Genomic DNA, 18,144 nt, shown 5'->3' on the forward strand with positions numbered 1-18,144 from the left:
TGTGTGTGTGTGTGTGTGTGTGTGTGTGTGTGTTTTGTTTTTTGTTTTAATCAGCATTGACACCCCAGGAGTGATTAGTCGTGTGTCCCAGCTGTTCAAAGGCCACCCCGACCTGATTATGGGCTTCAATACCTTCTTGCCCCCTGGCTACAAGATTGAGGTGCAAACCAATGACATGGTGAACGTGACAACTCCTGGCCAGGTTCATCAGATCCCCACCCATGGCATCCAGCCCCAGCCTCAGCCACCACCCCAACATCCTTCCCAGCCTTCAGCCCAGTCAGCCCCAGCTCCTGCCCAGCCAGCTCCTCAGCCCCCACCTGCCAAAGTCAGCAAGGTGAGCACTTGGAATACTTTGCATCATGTGAAATGCATCCCTAGAGAGCACCCTCCTTTGACAAGTCCCCTTTATGTAAGACTTAGAGACATCAGTTGTAGTGATTTCATCAGAGTAGATCCATAGTCACTTCCCTGTAAGATGGTTTACATTTACCTTCTACATATTTAGATGTCTGTTTAAATCAACATATCAGTAACCTATGAGGACTTGTTTTTGTCCCCACCTCCTGCCCTAGTGAACCATGAACATCCCAACAGATGGCCACTTGACTTGAAGTAGTACTTTGACAGTATGGCAGAAACGGTCATCTCATGATCAGATTATGCTGTTGCCCATGGGGTCATCTTACAAAAGCCACTCTGTTTACCAGATTAGGTCATATCAAGCCGAGCAGAAGACCCTACTGATGGTGGTAATGATGGTGGTGGAATGTTCTTGTTCTAGAACTGCACTGTCTGATACTGTAGCCACTAGCCACATATGGCTGAGTTTAAATTTAAACTAATTAAATTCAGTTTCTCAGTTTTAATGGCTATGTTTCAAGTGCTCAGTAACCCCGGGTGGGTTAGTGGCTGTATTCTGTAGGACAGTGCAGTGTGAAAGAACATTGCTGTCACCTCAGTTCTATTGGACAGAGGTAGTTTAGAAGATTTTTATGTGGATTTCTGCAACAAGTGTCTTCTGACATTAAAGATCTATAGAGAGTGAGGGTTGTGGTTTTTTTTTCTCCCTCTTCTGTTTGCACCTGTTGAGTGAGCTTAAAAATTGCATTAGAAAAATTCTGCCCTGTAATTAGAGATGTAGCCACTTTTCAGGTTGTATTTAGAAAATTTGAGACTAAAATTAATCTGTATTAGAATGTGTGAGCCCTTTGCACTCCTCACCCCTGCCCAGTATGATTTGAGTTGGCCTAAAATGGCCTGGCCAGAGTGAATTAAGGACGTTTGTTGATCAGACATCTTGTTTCTCTTTAGTTTGACCTTTTTTTCCTATGTCAGACCATCTGTGTTCCTGAGGAGGCTATGACTTTTTTCTTTTTAGCCTTCCCAACTACAAGCACATACTCCAGCCAGTCAGCAGACTCCCCCTCTCCCACCATATGCGTCCCCGCGCTCTCCACCTGTCCAGCCTCATACACCAGTGACAATCTCGTTGGGAACGGCCCCATCCTTGCAGAACAATCAGCCTGTGGAGTTTAATCATGCCATCAACTATGTTAATAAAATCAAGAACAGGTTCCAGGGCCAACCAGACATCTACAAAGCGTTCCTGGAGATTTTGCACACATACCAGGTAAGAGATCCGCTCTTTTAGCCCGCCTTAGCCAGGTCACACGCTGAGGGCATCTGACCAGAGAAGGATTTGAATAACCGTTACTGTGGTCTCTAATTGTTACTGGAAGTCAACAGGTTAGAAACTGGGATGTGTGTTTATAAAGCTAGTTTGATTTGCCTGACTTTAATTGCCTTATAACAATAGGACTTTGAAGTTACTGCCTTGTGAAGCAGATTCTTATTATCTGGGGGGTTTAGAGGATGATTTGTGTAGTGTAGTTCATCTACAGTAGAAGGAGGACATATTTCTCTATTATCTTGTGTTTTATTGGTTGGTAGTGGTCCCCTGAGCATTCACATATACTCTCTTTTATTTATTATTTTATTTTTTAAAGGTTATTTTATTTATTTATTTGACCTGTTCCCAGCATGGGGCTTGAACTTATGACCCCAAAATCAAGAGTTACACACTCTTCCAACCTAGTCAGCCAGGCGCCCCGTCCTAGTTTTAAAAAAATTGTCAGCCACCATCTTCCACTCATTTCTCACCTTAAAACCGTGCAGTTAAAAGAAGTGCTAAGAACATAGACTTTTCTTCTTAGGTACAGCCCAAGTAGGTAACATCCCAGAAAGTATGCAAAAGGGAGTCAGTCGTTCAAAGCAGTGGCCCTCTTATATGATACCTTCCCATTTGAAATTTCCTGTCAGAAAGAGCAACGAAATGCCAAGGAAGCTGGAGGAAACTACACTCCAGCATTGACTGAGCAGGAAGTATATGCCCAGGTGGCTCGTCTTTTTAAAAATCAGGAAGATCTGTTGTCAGAGTTTGGACAGTTCCTACCAGATGCCAACAGCTCTGTGGTAAGTTTTATTTAGAAAGAGCTATACTATTTAGAATTATTATCTTAAAATTTAAGTTAGGAAGCTGGAAACAGAATCTTTTCTGTTGATATGAATGATATGCCTACTTGGTAAGAGAATTAATCTCTACCCTTGTCTTACTTAGCTTTTAAGCAAAACAACGGCTGAGAAGGTTGATTCCGTGAGAAATGACCATGGAGGCACTGTGAAGAAGCCCCAGCTGAACAACAAGCCACAGAGGCCCAATCAGAACGGCTGCCAGATCCGTAGGCACTCAGGAACGGGAACTACCCCTCCGGTAAAGGTGAGGATGGCCGGCACCTGCGCAGTTTGACTTTCGGGAGCAGTCCTCACGGACAAGTACTCCAGGGTTGTTCACGTGTTCTTATCCAAGAGTGTTGAAAGTTGGATACTCAGAGTGAGTTGGTGTATGTCACAGAAACTCAATGCAAAGCTTATCATCTGGCTTGCAAAAGAATGTTAGACTATCACTGATTACACAAATTACTGTACTTTTGGAGTTTGTATTGTTTTCTCTATACTTTCTCTCTTCTTTGCTTTTAGCCATCATGTCTTTTTTTGTTTGGTGCCAAAGGTTTCTGAGACTTAACTAATTTTTCCCTTCCTCTTACTTACTTGATGCCTTCAACCTGCCTTGTGATAAGAAGAAAGAAGATTTTTGAGTTAATTGTTTCAGAAATAAGTCAGTGGCCTCTAAGGTCCTCCTGTGTGTAAAGTATCTATACTTTGTGAGATCTCTTTGGTCTAGAGGCCTATCCTGCCCAGGTTTCTTTGTTCAGCTGCCAGGTCTTGTTTGTATCATTGTTGTCTCCAAGGCCAGACCGTTGGGCTATAGCAGAGGGGGATCTTCAGTTTGTTAGTGACCTATCACATGATGCTTCTCATTAGAGTAAACACGTGATGGTCTGCCTGCAGAAGGCCAAGCCTGTCGTGCAGCTGTGCCGGGGAGAGAGCTAGGTGTATGTACTGAATGTTGCTTCAGTGAATTCTAGAGCAGTATTTAATATGGAAAAGATGGGACATGTCTGCAGAATCTAATTAATCATGTTATTTTTTCACTATTCTAACAGTGGAATTTCTGAAAGTAGGCAGTGACTGGTGAACAAGCAGATGACTGCTGACACGTTAGGTGTTGCTCACACTTGAAAGACTTTTTTAGTGTCTCCTGGCTTTTCCTTTTGAAAGCAAACTGAACGTAGAAATACTTTCTGTTTCTTCACTTCAGTAAGGAGTTCTATGGGTAGCAAGAATCAGCTTGGCAGTTCAGCTCTGCTCTTGCTTCGGTCCCCTCCCACACTTGATTACCCTCAGGTGGAAACACTAGAAAGGGGGATTAGAGTCCCCATCTCCTTTCCTCCTCAGGCAGCCTACGCAGCAGAGGCTTTGGCTCTTGAGAGGGCACTCTGAGGCGGTGAAGGTAAATGTGCTGCTTCCCTCGGAGTTTGTGCATTTCTTCACAGGTGGTTGGGAGATGACTTTATAAAAGGGAATTCTTGCCTGACAGTTATGTCGTGGCGTATTCATTCCCTTTGAAAACGTAATCTTAAATTGATCCAAGTAGATATTGCTGACAAGAGTCATTCCTTCTATTAGGAAAATAAACTGCTTTTTTTCATGAATTTATTTTTATTTTTATATTTTTTTAAAGATTTTATTTATGTGAGAGAGAGCATGAGAAGAGAGAGGTCAGTGGGAAAAGCAGACTCCCTGCCGAGCAGAGAGACTGATGAGGGACTTGATCCTCGGACCCCAGGATCATGACTTGAGCCAAAGGCAGTCGCCTAAACAACTGAGCCACCCAGGCGCCTCTTTTCATGAATTTTTTTTTTTTTAAAGATTTTATTTATTTATTTGTCAGAGAGCGAGCGCAGGCAGACAGAGTGGAAGGCAGAGTCAGAGGGAGAAGCAGGCTCCCTGTGGAGCAAGGAGCCCAATGTGGGACTCAATCCCAGGACGCTGGGATCATGACCTGAGCCAAAGGCAGCTGCTTAACCAACTGAGCCACCCAGGCGTCCCTTCTCATGAATTTTTAAATTGAATTATAACTAAAAGGTTGAAGGTTGATTTCTACCCTCTCCTGGTAGTGTGCTACAACTCTTTACCTCCATCTCTAAGAAGATGAGGTGATGGCACTAGGTTCCAAGTTAAGTTACTTTTGGCTAATGGAAAAAGTGAGGATATTCTGTTACCACAGTAATGAAGTGAGAAAATATTCGGTAAGTAGAATGATCTGTGAACCTCAGGGTGGAGGCAAACTGAGATGGAGAAGATGGTTGGAAATCTTTCAGGGTGTAAAAGTTAATGAGTTAACGTAAATGAGAATTCTCTCATTCATTGCAGATTATTGACAGCAGTGGTCAGTGACAGACCCATCGAACACAGATGAAAATAAAACTCCCAAGAACTCTCCTCTTTGGATCTTATGTGTTTGTGTTTTTCCTTCTTTTGCAGAAGAAACCTAAACTGCTTAGCCTAAAGGATTCTTCCATGGCAGATGCCAGCAAGCATGGTGTAGGAACTGAATCATTATTTTTTGATAAGGTGAGTAGTGATTGAATTAGATTTATTATTAATGCCAAAAGAAAAAAATCTCCCTATCCCCAAGAGGAGCTTGTTTTAGTTGATTAGGACTTTCTGCCTCTTGACATGGTTTCTAAGTTGTTGGTCCTTTCAGGCTACCAAAACCATTAGCACAGCTAGGGAAGCAGTAGCATTGTCTGTTTTGGTTTTGGAAGTAGTTTAGAGCATTTCCCATGACGGAAGACTGCTTTTAAAAAAATGCGTGATGTTACTCTTGAGAGATATTTGGAGCTCCTCATTGTAGATATCCAGGTGTGCACCAGTTGTTGAGGACTTGAGATGGCTTGTAATCTTGATTGCTCATAGTACTTAAATGTGTCGCATGTAGGGTTTGTGGCAGTTCACATTTAACTGTATGTTTTCAAAGTTCCCTGGGTGAACCTGATATGTAGCCAGCGTTGCGATTACTGGTGTAAACAGGGTTGTGTGGTATATTGGTTTACCTCTCCTCCAACGTCTGACTTCCTCCTTGGAGTAGACTTGATGATTAGCAGGCTGCTTTCATCAGGGTAATTGGTAACTGTCAGACTTCTCACCTGCAGGAACCAGCCTGGGATGATCTGGTGCAGATTTACCCTGTCTTGCACCTTTGGGTTTTTGCAAAAGGGCAGGTGTTTTAGCATTCATGTGATTGGTGCCTCCTGATCTCTCTCTAGCCTGCCCTGCCTGTGTGCACTGTCCTGCTGAATGGTTGTCTCCCTCTGGCTTGAACCACTTGTGAGGGCTGCCTCGGCATTTGGTGCCTTTAAGGGAAATGTGGAAATGCTCACAACCAACAAATGACAATGAGAGAGTGGAGGGGTGGGGTGTGAATAAGTTAATTTTGTAGGAGTGATGGTATTTTTTTGTTTGTTTTTGGAGTACTTATTTCTTAGAGACACATACTGGTACATAGTTGACCCTTGAACAATGGGGGTTGAAAATCTGAGTAGAATTGGGACTCCCCAAAACTTACTGTTGACCAGAAGCTTTACCAATAATATTTAATAGTTGAGTAACACATATTTTGTATGTTATGTGTATGGTATACTGTATAATAAATAAGCTAGAAAAAAGAAAATGTTATTAAAATCATAAGGAAGAGAACATATATTTATAGTGCTCTATGTATCAAAATCTACGTGTAAGTGGACACAGTTCAAACCCATGTTGTTCAAAGGTCAGCTGTATAGCTGAAATGCCTGAAATTTGCTTTAAAAATTCAGTGGTGGAGGACATGGTTGTAGATGAAATAGAATTTACTGTATATTGATCATTGAGGCTGGGGAAGTACATGGGGTTCATTAGACTATTCGGTCTACTTTTGTGCATGTTTAAAGGCTAATAAAAAATTAAAAGTCCGTCGATACTATGTATAGTACAAAAAGTACAGTTCTCTTTCATCTTTGGCTTTGAAAATACATAGTCCATGTAATATCTACCGACTAATAGTTATAAAAGTATACAGGAGCCTGGAGAAGGGGTTGTCTTAACTGCTTGGTTTGGTGAGGATCTGTCTATAGTCTTCACTAAAGAACCATAATGCTAAATATTTACTTTTTAAAAATTTTATTTACTTATTGGTCAGAGAGAGAGAGAGCACAAGTAGGGGGAGCAGCAGGCAGAGGGAGAAGCAGGCTCCCTGCTCAGCAGGGACTCATCCCCGGGACTCACCCAGGACCACGGGATCATGGCCTGAGCCGAAGGCAGATGCTTAATGACTGAGCCACCCAGGCACTCCTAAAAATTTACTTTTAAAATTAAAATTCCAGATTGCTCATCTAGCCAGGTTAGTTTTACCTGGCTTATGCCATTGAACATTTTTAGGGTTTTGGATGTTAGAAGTGTTCAGTATTATAAGTGGAGGAAGGAAAAGGATCAGTTCAGAGGACGGAAGTGTCTTACTTAAAAATTATTCAGGATTACCAGAGTTTAAAAACAGTGTTGACAAAGGATTCTTGCTGTAAACATCTGTCAGAAGCAACAAAAACTAGGGGAACTCTGATATGGTTGGAAAATCAAGTATATAAGAAGGTAAATGTAATATTTACTCTAGGATCTCATTTAAATTTTTTTTATTGTGAAACATTTTAAACATGTGAAATGACAAGCCGAGTGGAATGACTCCTATGTACCCATCCTCTAGCCTCTGCTGGAGGTTCCCTCCTACTAGCCAGTGTTCTTGTTTCATATGTACTCTTACCCACCCTGGCTTATTTGGAGACCAATTCCAGATATTTTATTATTTCATCCATAAGTACTAAGTGTCCTTTTAAAGTAACACTTTTCTCAAACATAGTCATTATCACATCTAAAAAAACTAACATCAGCTCCTTTAGTATCATCAAATAACTGTTTAAATTTCCCCAGTCTTTTAAAAGCAATCCAGGATCTCTTGATTTCCCATCTATTTCTCTTCTGGTTGTCTCCATAAGGTCCGAAAGGCTCTGCGGAGTGCAGAGGCCTATGAGAATTTCCTGCGCTGTCTTGTTATCTTTAACCAGGAGGTGATCTCTCGGGCTGAACTTGTGCAGCTGGTCTCTCCTTTCCTGGGGTAAGTGGAGTGAGGGACTCAGCGCTGATGGGTGCTGTGGAGGTGCGGGTATGTGATGGGCAACCATAATTTGATCATGGTATGTCAGTTGGTTGACTCATAAAATGTCAGTGTCATAGGAGTCCTCTGGGAATTCTTCTTGTTTAACTACAGATGAAAAAGTAGGCAGAGAGGGCATTGGCCAAGACTAATGTCTGCTGACACAGTGTGCTGACCAGTGTTGGGTGTTTATAGAGACCAGTCTCCATTGGGGTTCTAGAATCTTGACTGTATTTGACAACCTAAGAATGATCTGAGCATTCACGTGGTCTTCTTGACTAGAAGAACAGCTGGTTATTGCTTAGTTTCAGTGTAACTCTTCCAGCAGTACCCTAACCAGTCTTGGAGCGCTCTACAAGAAAAGGGGAAGCCAGATTCTCAGAAGCAGAACTTCTTAGGCAGGAAATAATAATTGTCATTGGAATTTGTCCCTGGTAGTTAAGTTCTGACCCAACACCAAATAGTAGTAGCTATACCTCAGGATAACTGCATCATGCTTCTGATTGCTCACCAGTTTTTGGTTTGATTCTTCAGGAAATTCCCTGAATTGTTTAATTGGTTTAAAAACTTTCTGGGCTATAAGGAGTCTGTACATCTGGAAACCTTTCCAAAGGAACGAGCCACAGAGGGCATTGCCATGGAGATAGATTATGCCTCTTGTAAACGGTTGGGCTCCAGCTACCGAGCCCTACCGAAGAGTTACCAGCAGCCCAAGTGTACAGGACGGACCCCTCTCTGTAAAGAGGTAAGGCCTTCCCTAGAAAGGGTCAGCTCTGAGTCTTTCCTTCCTCCAGAAGGGAGTAACACCAGGGATTGAGAATCTATGTGAATAAGGAATCAATACCCTTCTCTGTCTTTTCTCAGAAGAAAATGTTTTATACTTCTGTCCAGAACCTTTCCAATCTGCAAACTTGTTAAAGGTGAAAGCTGTAGTGTTGGTGCTTTCTCTCATCCCCTAGAGTTGTGTCTGTCTTTTTACTAAAAATGATTGATTACCAGAAAGCTTTGTTACACTTTAGCTTCAGTTTATCTTCTTTTACCCAAAGGTTCTAAATGATACTTGGGTTTCCTTCCCTTCCTGGTCTGAGGACTCCACCTTCGTTAGTTCCAAGAAAACCCAGTATGAAGAACACATCTATCGTTGTGAAGATGAACGCTTTGAGGTACAAGCTCCTTTATCATTTGGAGGTTGTGGAAATGGGAGGCACTAAATGCTAAGATATTTTAAATATCTGTCTGTGAGGCTTGGCTTTTTGAGACTGGAGAGCCAAAGTCTCATGTTCTTCACTGGTAAATGCTTATTGTCCTACTTAGAATGTTTTTGAGTTCGTCAAATACACTAATAATATTTTAGGGCAAGTGTGTCCTATCTAGGCCACTTGAACCCTTTTGAAGTTATCCATTGATGGCTGAATAATAATTCCTTGAATTTTTAACAGCATTTTAAAGGTTATTGTGTTTTACAGGGTATACAAAAGAGTATCTCAAGACTGACTGGGCTTTCTTAAAGAGGTTTAATTATTTAAAGTGTGTATTGTTACTCTTAGCAGGTATCTTGACATGGTTAGCAAACCAGCTCTCCTGTGAGAACTGGAATTTTTCTCTCCAAATCTGTTACTTGGCTCCCTGTGAAAGAAAGTGAAATTAGGGTTTTATTTTGAAGCAGTTGGGAAAGGAAGAGCTGGAGTAAATAAGTGAGCTGGTAGAGCCCCCGTACCAGGAGTAGGAGTACGGTGAGTGGGCTCAGAATCCCCGGTGTGTTAAAATGTCTAGCTCATGGATCTCATCAACAAAAAGGGAATGTTCAGTGTGTTGGAAGAGGTAAAATGATTTGCATCCTATATAAGGTATTTATTATATGAAAGTGACTGGCCCTGCTTATTCATATAGATGCGCGAGGGCTTGCTCTTTTTTTTTTTTTTTTTTTTTTTAAAGATTTTATTTATTTAATTGACAGACAGAGATCACAAGTAGGCAGAGAGGCAGGCAGAGAGAGAGAGAGAGAGGGAAGCAGGCTTCCCGCGGAGCAGAGAGCCCGACGCGGGGCTCGATCCCAGGACCGTGAGATCATGACCCGAGCCGAAGGCAGCAGCCCAAACCACTGTGCCACCCAGGCGCCCCGGCTTGCTCTTTTTTTAAACCCATGCTGATTAGGCTCTGCCAGCCATTCCCCTTTCCCACGTGATTCGGCTGTTTCTGACATGTCTTGAATGAAGGGCCGCATGTTTCTTGGCCGCTTGCATGTGACTGGCCGCAGTGTTCATGAGGAGTTTCCACCATTTGCACAAAACAAGATCATGATAGGTGCTAACTTCCATGGAAAGTTGTATCAGGGTGAAGAAAGTATTTCCTTGTTACCTACGTTTAGTAAGGTTAGATGAGGAGTTAGAAAGCAGAGATTGGCATCTTTTTCTGACCGGATGTTCCTATTCTCAACTGGTGTGCCTATAAAAGGCAGCATCCGCATTTCCCATCTGCGATTATAGGCGTGATGATGAAGTTGTGTGTGCATGTGCTTAGGATTGGGTGGGATGGGCTAGTTTGAAGGAGCATTCCTTTATACATCAGGATAGGTTAGTGATCCTGCAGTGCAGACAACCCCCAGATTTCAGTGGCTTGAATAAAAACATTTATTTCTTGATCACACTACCTGTGCATTGATGGTTAGCAGGGGATCCTGCTCATCAAAATTACTTTGGGACACTTCCTTTTTTTTTTAATTTATTTGCTTGAAAGAGTACATGTGCATGCACGTGTGCCTGAGCAGGGGAGGGGCGGGGGGAGAGAGAGAGAGAAATATCAAGTGGACTCTGCACTGAGCCCCCCGGGGGCTCCATCTCAGAACCCTGAGATCCTGACCTGAGCTGAAACCAAGAGTCGGACGCTCAACCCATGGTGCCACCCTGGGAACTCCTCCACAGACATTTGGTCACAGGACCCTGAGACTTCTCGTTTACTTCGTTTTCTGTTTCTCATATAGAGAATGTTGTATGGAGCCTAGCAAAAGAGTTACTCAAAGGTTGCCAGTCCTTCCCTTCACCAGGTCTGGGTAGGCCCTTGCCAGAAAGTAAGCGGCAGGAGTTCTATTAGAATTTAAATGCTTACCTACAGATACGACATTGAAGTCCTCAAGGAATGGTAGTCACTGCTCTTATTATTACTGGATGTAGAACAATGCTTTTAAATATTTAAATATTTCAGGTTAAACTGAAAAACCTCACATATAAGACTGATTTATCATCTTTGAACGATCTTCTGATTGTTGTGTGTTTGTTTTGTTCATTTTATCATTCCTGACAGATTTCAGCAATCCAGGAAAGTTCAGGGGAAAGTGTCAGTAAGGTTGCCTTACATGAGGTCCCTGTGGTCTGGGGTCAGTAGTACTAAGCAAAGCACACTGGTGGTGTTGGAAGTAACAACTACCACTTATCTATCATTTATTGGATGTTTTGTGCCAGGCCTTGCACTAAACCCTTTATTAGGATTATATCATCTGATCTAGAAAACAGCCTTTGAGAGTATGTGAGGTTATCCCTATTCTATTGATAAGGAAATAGAATCATGTGTGGCTACTATGGCAGAGGTGGGATTCAAATCCAAGGATTTTGGCTCCCTACTTCATACTTTTGATTGCTGTTCCATTCTGGTTTGGGTCCTGAGCACACTTTGTCTTTTGCTTTAGCTTGATGTAGTTTTAGAGACCAATCTGGCAACAATCCGGGTTCTGGAAGCAATACAGAAGAAGCTTTCTCGCTTGTCTGCTGAGGAACAAGCCAAATTTCGCTTGGACAACACCCTCGGGGGCACATCGGAAGTTATTCATCGAAAAGCACTCCAGAGGATATATGCTGATAAAGCAGCTGACATCATTGATGGTCTGAGGAAGAACCCTTCCATTGCTGTCCCAATTGTCCTTAAAAGGTAACTGACTGAATGTGCCTTTTGTGCTTTAGTGTGCTTCATGATCGATTCAGTGTCCCAATAGATAAGGCCTCCATTTTCTTTCTTTTTTTTTTTTTTTTTAAGATTTTATTTATTTATTTGACAGAAGGAGACCCAGCAAGAGAGGGAACACAAGCAGGAGGAGTGGGAGAGGGAGAAGCAGGCTTCCTGCTGAGCAGGGAGCCTAATGCAGGGCTCCATCCAGGACCCTGGGATCATGACCAGAGCCGAAGGCAGACACCCAGACGCCCCAAGGCCCTCATTTTCAACCTGATTGCTATCCCATGAGACATCCATCTTGCCCCAGCACTGGTTGTTGGAAATTAGGTGGACCATGGGATAATGGAGCTTCTTCATAGGGTTCTGTGTAACCAGCAGTAGAGAACATACCTTGAAAGTCCATAGAGGAAAGCTGTGTGTTTAAGGGTATACTTTAAAATACAGAAAAGAAAAAAGTAGAATACAACCTCCTACATTCCTGCCACTCAGTACTAACCTTTGTTAACATCTTTGTTTTTTAATAAGGAAAATCACCCTTTTGTCTTTGTAAAATAGATGTTTTATTTAAAAAGTCTAGCTTGCCATTTGTACCAAGAACGTCTTCCTTTTTCCTCTTCTCAAGGCTTCAGCCTGAAGTGTAGAGGGGCTCTTGTACCCACCTAAGACCAGGCATCAAGGAGGCTAGAGCTAGAGCCAGTGAGCCACAGGCTCCTTCAAGGCCGTGGCACTTCAAACCACACTGTGAATGCCAGCCAACATCTGTGAATGCCAGCTGGACCATCTCTCAGTATCACCTGCAACGGTGATGACGGGATTCTTGTGTACTATGTGGCTCATAGCTGCCTGACTTTTATTGTCCCTCCCTAGTCTTCCGCTCAAGAGGGGGCACAGGCTATTCCTCTTCCTGCCGTGCCAGCAGCATTTAACTTTTGGCTTTGAGATGTAGGACACTCTGCAGTTCCAGTGCTGGTTTTGATTTTACTCTCCTCGCTTTTGGAGTGTTAAGATCAGTTGTTGCCATCAGAAATTCCCAAACTGTGTGCAAAGGAGCATTACTGTGCAAGTTCTCTGCTCTTGGACTTTTGCATTTACATTAGCATAGTGAATGTTCTTAGAAGTCGTGCTGCAAAGAGATGTGCTTGTTTCAGCTGGCCAAGGAAGTCAACCCCCTTTTCAAGTGTATTCTGTGGAATGCTGTTGAGAAATAACTATTCTAGGTAAAATTTCTGACTTTGGGACAAATTACCTCCCCAAAATAAGTCCTGGATAAGTCAGTTCCTCAGGTAACAGAGTTCAAGCCTGGGTTGAATAACAATTTGAATAACAGTATCCCAAGTTGCCAACAGTTTTGACCTATTGTGTCTTTTGACTTTTGAAATAAAGTAAGTCTGACACATTTCTCACTTCTGAACCCTTAAGACAGGCACCTGGGTGGCTTAGTTGGTTAAGCATGCACCTTCAGATCAGGTCAAGATCCTGGGGCTCTGGGTTTGAGCCCTCCTTGGGCTTTCTGCTCAGCTGGGAGTCTACTTCTGCCTCTCCCTGTCTCCCTGCTGGTGCTTTGTCTCTACTCACTCTCCATCTCTCTCAAATAAGTAAAGAAAGTCTTTTAAAAAAATAAAATAAAAAACAAACCCTTAGAGAGTAGGGATTGTTATCCCTATTTCCTCGATAAGGAAACAGTCTAGTGTGGCAGAGGGAGGATTCAAATCCAAGGACTTTAACTCTCTCCCTTAAAATTCCCACATCTGGATTCCCATGTCTTGTTTCTACCCCCCCCCCCCCAACCCCGCCCAGGTTGAAGATGAAAGAGGAAGAATGGCGAGAAGCCCAGAGAGGCTTTAACAAGGTCTGGAGAGAGCAAAATGAGAAATACTACCTGAAGTCACTGGACCACCAGGGCATCAACTTTAAACAGAATGACACCAAGGTCCTGAGGTCCAAGAGCTTGCTTAACGAGATTGAGAGCATCTATGATGAGGTGAGCTGGATGTTTTATATCCGTGAGAGGACCCAGTCTTTATGCTCAGTGTGACTTGGACTCCTGGAAATTACCTTTGGCGTATGAAAGCAAGACCCTCTGAGACATGTTGATTCTTGCTTCAGACTTGTCCCAGACTTCTCTTCCTGATTCTGTCACTGTAAACCTCACCTTTACTCCCGAGCTGCTATACTGGTTTCCTGGTTTACCATCCTGGCTTTGTCTGTCTCCCTCTACCACTGTCCTGTCTGTTTCCCTCAAAACCATACCTTGTCTTCATTCACACTACTGAATGTAGCCCTGTCAGCTTCCCACAACTGAAACACTCATCATTAATCCCCAGATACTTTCTAATCTTTATTTGGCATACGTACCAGGAGTGTATATAGTACTGGGAGGCAGGATCTAGTGATGATTAAGAAATTAATCCTGCTCTCTTGGGCTCACAGTTGTGGGGTATGGATAGAGTTATAAATACAGTATGATTGAGAATTCCTAAAAGTTACATGATCTTGAATTTTTAAAAAGTGTTGTATCATGATAATGTCAAACATAGATGGAAGGGGGGAAGAGAGTGGTAGAATGAGCTCTTAAGTAACCTTCAGTAAGCATCCCTGTTCTGCCAGTTTTGTTAGAGTTGTCACCTTCCGCACCCCTACCCCAGATTGGAAACCTCAGATCCTGGACCTCCTGTGGTACTCTCCATAAACACTAACATAGAATTTTCAAAGATGGTCCCGGTCCCAGTTTTGTCCCATTGTCCCCAGTAAGTCTTCACAGTCTAGAAAATAGCAGTATCTTGGTGTCAGACCACCTCCCGCATTATCTGTATCTGTTTCTGCAAGTTGCGGGTTGGAAGACGGTTGCCACTGTGGTTAGTAGTGGCCTGGACTGCTGGCATGGTCTCATAGGTCTGTTTGTTGTTGCTGGACACATGTCACATAATACTTTGCGTCTCTCTCCTGTTAGAGGCAAGAGCAAGCTACAGAAGACAATGCCGGTATACCCGTTGGCCCACACCTCTCCCTTGCCTACGAAGACAAACAGATCCTGGAAGATGCTGCTGCTTTGATTATCCACCACGTGAAGAGGCAGACAGGCATTCAGAAGGAGGACAAGTACAAAATCAAGCAAATCATGCATCATTTCATTCCAGATCTGCTCTTCGCTCAGAGAGGTGATCTTTCGGATGTGGAGGAAGAGGAAGAAGAAGAGATGGATGTAGATGAAGCCACAGGGGCAGCTAAGAAGCACAATGGTGTCGGGGGCAGTCCCCCTAAGTCCAAGCTACTGTTTAGTAACACAGCAGCTCAGAAGCTAAGGGGGATGGATGAAGTGTACAACCTCTTCTATGTAAATAACAACTGGTATATCTTCATGCGGCTACACCAGATCCTCTGCTCGCGCCTGCTGCGGATTTGCTCCCAGGCCGAACGGCAGATTGAAGAAGAAAACCGAGAGAGAGAGTGGGAACGGGAAGTGCTGGGCATAAAACGAGACAAGAGCGACAGCCCTGCCATCCAGCTACGTCTCAAAGAACCCAGTGAGTGCTTAGACTGTTGGTTTCTGGACGATGTGAGGGGTTGGGGGACCTCAGAGCTGAATTAGACGCAAGACTGCCACCTTTCACACATCAAGCACAGGCAGGCAGGCCTTAGAGCGGGGAATCTGACTGGGGTTTGGATCCTAGCTCTGCAGTTGACTGGTTGTGTGACCTTCCTTCAGCTCCCCAAACCTGTGTACCTGCGAAATGGAGGTGCTTCTTAATACCTTGTAGAATTGTTGGGAGGCTTGAGCTGAGTAGGGGAGCTCCCTGTGTGGTGCTAGGATTGTGGCCATTCAGTAGCTGCTGCTGTGGTCACCTGGGGAGCGAGTGTCACTCACCATCAGTTTCCCCAATGGCAGATCCCTGGGGTATTGCAGAGTGTGTTAAAGGACAGGGTGGGGCTAGAATGTCACAGTCCATTCTGCTCCATGACGGAATACAAATTCTGAGTTATTCATGCCTCAGGCAGATGCGAATTTTCTCAGGTATGTGTGGCCAAGCTTCTTGGCCAGTGAGGTTCATGGCTCATTCTTTAATAAATAGAAATAGTTTATGGAAAGGAGATTGGAAGTCAAGAGACGGTGTGAGACAGTGGACCAGACAGAACAATAATGAAGATAGAGAACACAGGAGAAGGAAAAGTAAATGCGGGCCGAGGAAGCTGTCATGTGCTTTACGTGATTCTCTGTTGCTGGCTTCTAGAGAACTATTCCTTTCATAAATGAGGTTTTTGAGCTGTGAGCCAAAAACTTTTTCCGTGGAGCCTTTCTTCTGTACTCTTGAAGAAATAGCCAATCTGTGGAGTGAATTATCTTTTTAAAAAATTTCTAAACTGTTGCTGTAAGAAGCCCACATGTGGCCCTAATTTTCTATCTGTTGAAGAGCTAACGACCCTGGATATTAATGTTAAAACCCTTTCTCTCGGCAGTCCTAGCTTGAGAGAGACAACTTTTGGATCTCAAGAGTGGTGATACCATCTGCTTGGGTAGAAATCAGGGAGCAAATAGTCTAATCCTGTCTCAATCACTGACTTAACCTGGTTTGAGGCTTATGTTGTTGAGTGTTGAGCGGTAACAGCAAGCCTTGCACCGTTCATAGCTCGTGGGCACAAGTCTGGCTTGTGCTCCCAGCATTATTCTGGCGTGAAAGCATCTGCCTCTCGGTAGCCAGCCCGTGCCTGTGCTTTGGGTCTGAACAAGGTGAAGTTCCTTGGTCAAAGTTAAGCCAGTTGCTTTTAAACCGTATGCTCTGTTTTGCATGTCTTTGATGAGCCCATCACACTTCAGATAAATGGAGACAGACTTAGCTTTAGCTCCCCACCTGTTTTCTCTGTATAGACTTTAAAAATGGGTAACCAGATGTCAGGGACAAAAGAGTTCTTGTGATTTTTTTTTTTTTTTCAGTTTAGTGAACTTTTTATTAAAGTGCAACATACATATAGAAAAAGATACAAATTCAAATTGTGTACCTCAGTGAATTTTTACAAAGTGAACACACCTGTGTAATCAGCCTCTGGATCAAGAACCAGTATAATCAACACCCCAGTGACCCCCTCGTGCCACCATCTTGATTGCCAGCTCCAGAGATCAGTAAATCAGTCTTGTATAAGTTAAAGGCACAGTTCTTTTATGCTTCTTTTTGCACTCTGCAAGTTGCCACGTGAATGTCTCTGTAACAACTGATAAGATTCTAGCTGCTGGTTGAAGTGATTCATGCGCAGTGAGCACAGATCATTTAATGTAAATTGTGAAGTACAAATTGGGAATCCATTTTTAAACAGAAGGACTTTGACAAATGCAGGTTACTTCATTATTCATAGGGGATTTAATTTGCGCTCCTATTTTTCTGTTCCTGAGGGGTTTCCCAGGGCTCGAGTGTGGTGCTGTCTGCCTTTTCTCATCTGCACTTCATGCTTCATTGAAATAGCTTTATGAGCAAGTGACCCGTGTGAGGAATGCTTTGCAGGCTGGGAGGGCAGGTTCTTCTCTCAGCATGAGAGCCAGCAACTTTTTGAAGAAACTTCTTCCCTGGGACATTCTGCTCTCCTGTCCAGCAGAGCCCGCTGTACTATAATGAAGTGTTTCTCTGGCGTGGGTAGAGTGTTAAAGCCCCCGTTAAAGTTGCAGTGTCACTGTCCTCTGATAGCACTGGCCATTGTAGCACCTGTCAGATGGCACTTCTGCCTACAGCTGATGTGGTGTGTATGTTTGACTACCCAGGCTTCTTCCATCAGAGGCACCTTAGGCCAGCTTGGGGTTTGACCCTGACGTCTCTCCTGACCTCTTCATAGCAGGGTAAGGCCTTACCTCTCCCATCTCTCCCACAGTGGATGTTGACGTGGAAGATTATTACCCAGCTTTTCTGGACATGGTGCGGAGCCTGCTCGATGGCAACATAGACTCGTCGCAATATGAAGATTCGCTGAGAGAGATGTTCACCATTCATGCCTACATTGCCTTCACCATGGACAAACTAATCCAGAGCATTGTCAGACAGGTGAGGGCACGGTGGAGGCTAGGTTTGGTGAGGGAAGAGGTCCTTACCTAAAGATGGATAAGGCAAAGAGAAAAGGCAAGATTTCTCTTGGAGAAAAAAGGGCAGTTTGCTCAAGCAATGTTTATGGACGTATGGCTTTCTAGCAGAAAGGGGGAGGTTAACGTGATGTTGGATCGCTCACGTTAACAGAGTGGCAGTGCTTCAGCCGCTTAATGGAGTCCTTGGCTCTGCTCCGTATGCCCTTCACAGTTGAAAGAGCCTAGCCCTGCCCCGGTGTGCTGCCCCTCTCCTGCTGTCTACCTGTAGAGCGAGCCCTAGTCCTGGCCCAGCTCTTACCTGATCGCCTAGTGGGGAGCTCTCAGCGGGGAGCGCTTCCATGTCTGAGGTGTTGGTGATTCTGTGTACTTTGCTCACTTAACTTTTGAAGTTCTTCTGTGGGAATGGTTCCATACATGTTCTGTAATACTATCCCCATCTGAGGTTCCACTTGACTTAGATTCGTGATTGGTTTTGTGGTGTGTTCCTGTGGCA

At 43.6% G+C, this 18,144-nt stretch overlaps 1 protein-coding gene across 1 annotated transcript in view; it reads left to right on the top strand.

Moving 5' to 3' along the window:
* SIN3A (SIN3 transcription regulator family member A) overlaps positions 1–18,144 on the top strand; it is a 71,277-nt gene that overhangs the window by 31,384 nt on the left and 21,749 nt on the right. Inside the window, exons 4-15 of the mRNA XM_059372065.1 lie at positions 55–337; positions 1,382–1,633; positions 2,323–2,475; positions 2,621–2,779; positions 4,948–5,037; positions 7,491–7,609; positions 8,183–8,393; positions 8,695–8,811; positions 11,331–11,569; positions 13,388–13,571; positions 14,541–15,114; positions 17,444–17,613. Of these exons, the coding sequence (XP_059228048.1) occupies positions 55–337; positions 1,382–1,633; positions 2,323–2,475; positions 2,621–2,779; positions 4,948–5,037; positions 7,491–7,609; positions 8,183–8,393; positions 8,695–8,811; positions 11,331–11,569; positions 13,388–13,571; positions 14,541–15,114; positions 17,444–17,613 (2,551 nt within the window). The remainder of the gene's footprint in view (positions 1–54; positions 338–1,381; positions 1,634–2,322; positions 2,476–2,620; positions 2,780–4,947; positions 5,038–7,490; positions 7,610–8,182; positions 8,394–8,694; positions 8,812–11,330; positions 11,570–13,387; positions 13,572–14,540; positions 15,115–17,443; positions 17,614–18,144) is intronic.

This window comes from Mustela nigripes, chromosome 13 (genome assembly GCF_022355385.1).
Source record: "Mustela nigripes isolate SB6536 chromosome 13, MUSNIG.SB6536, whole genome shotgun sequence".
Classification (NCBI taxonomy): Eukaryota; Metazoa; Chordata; class Mammalia; order Carnivora; family Mustelidae; genus Mustela; species Mustela nigripes.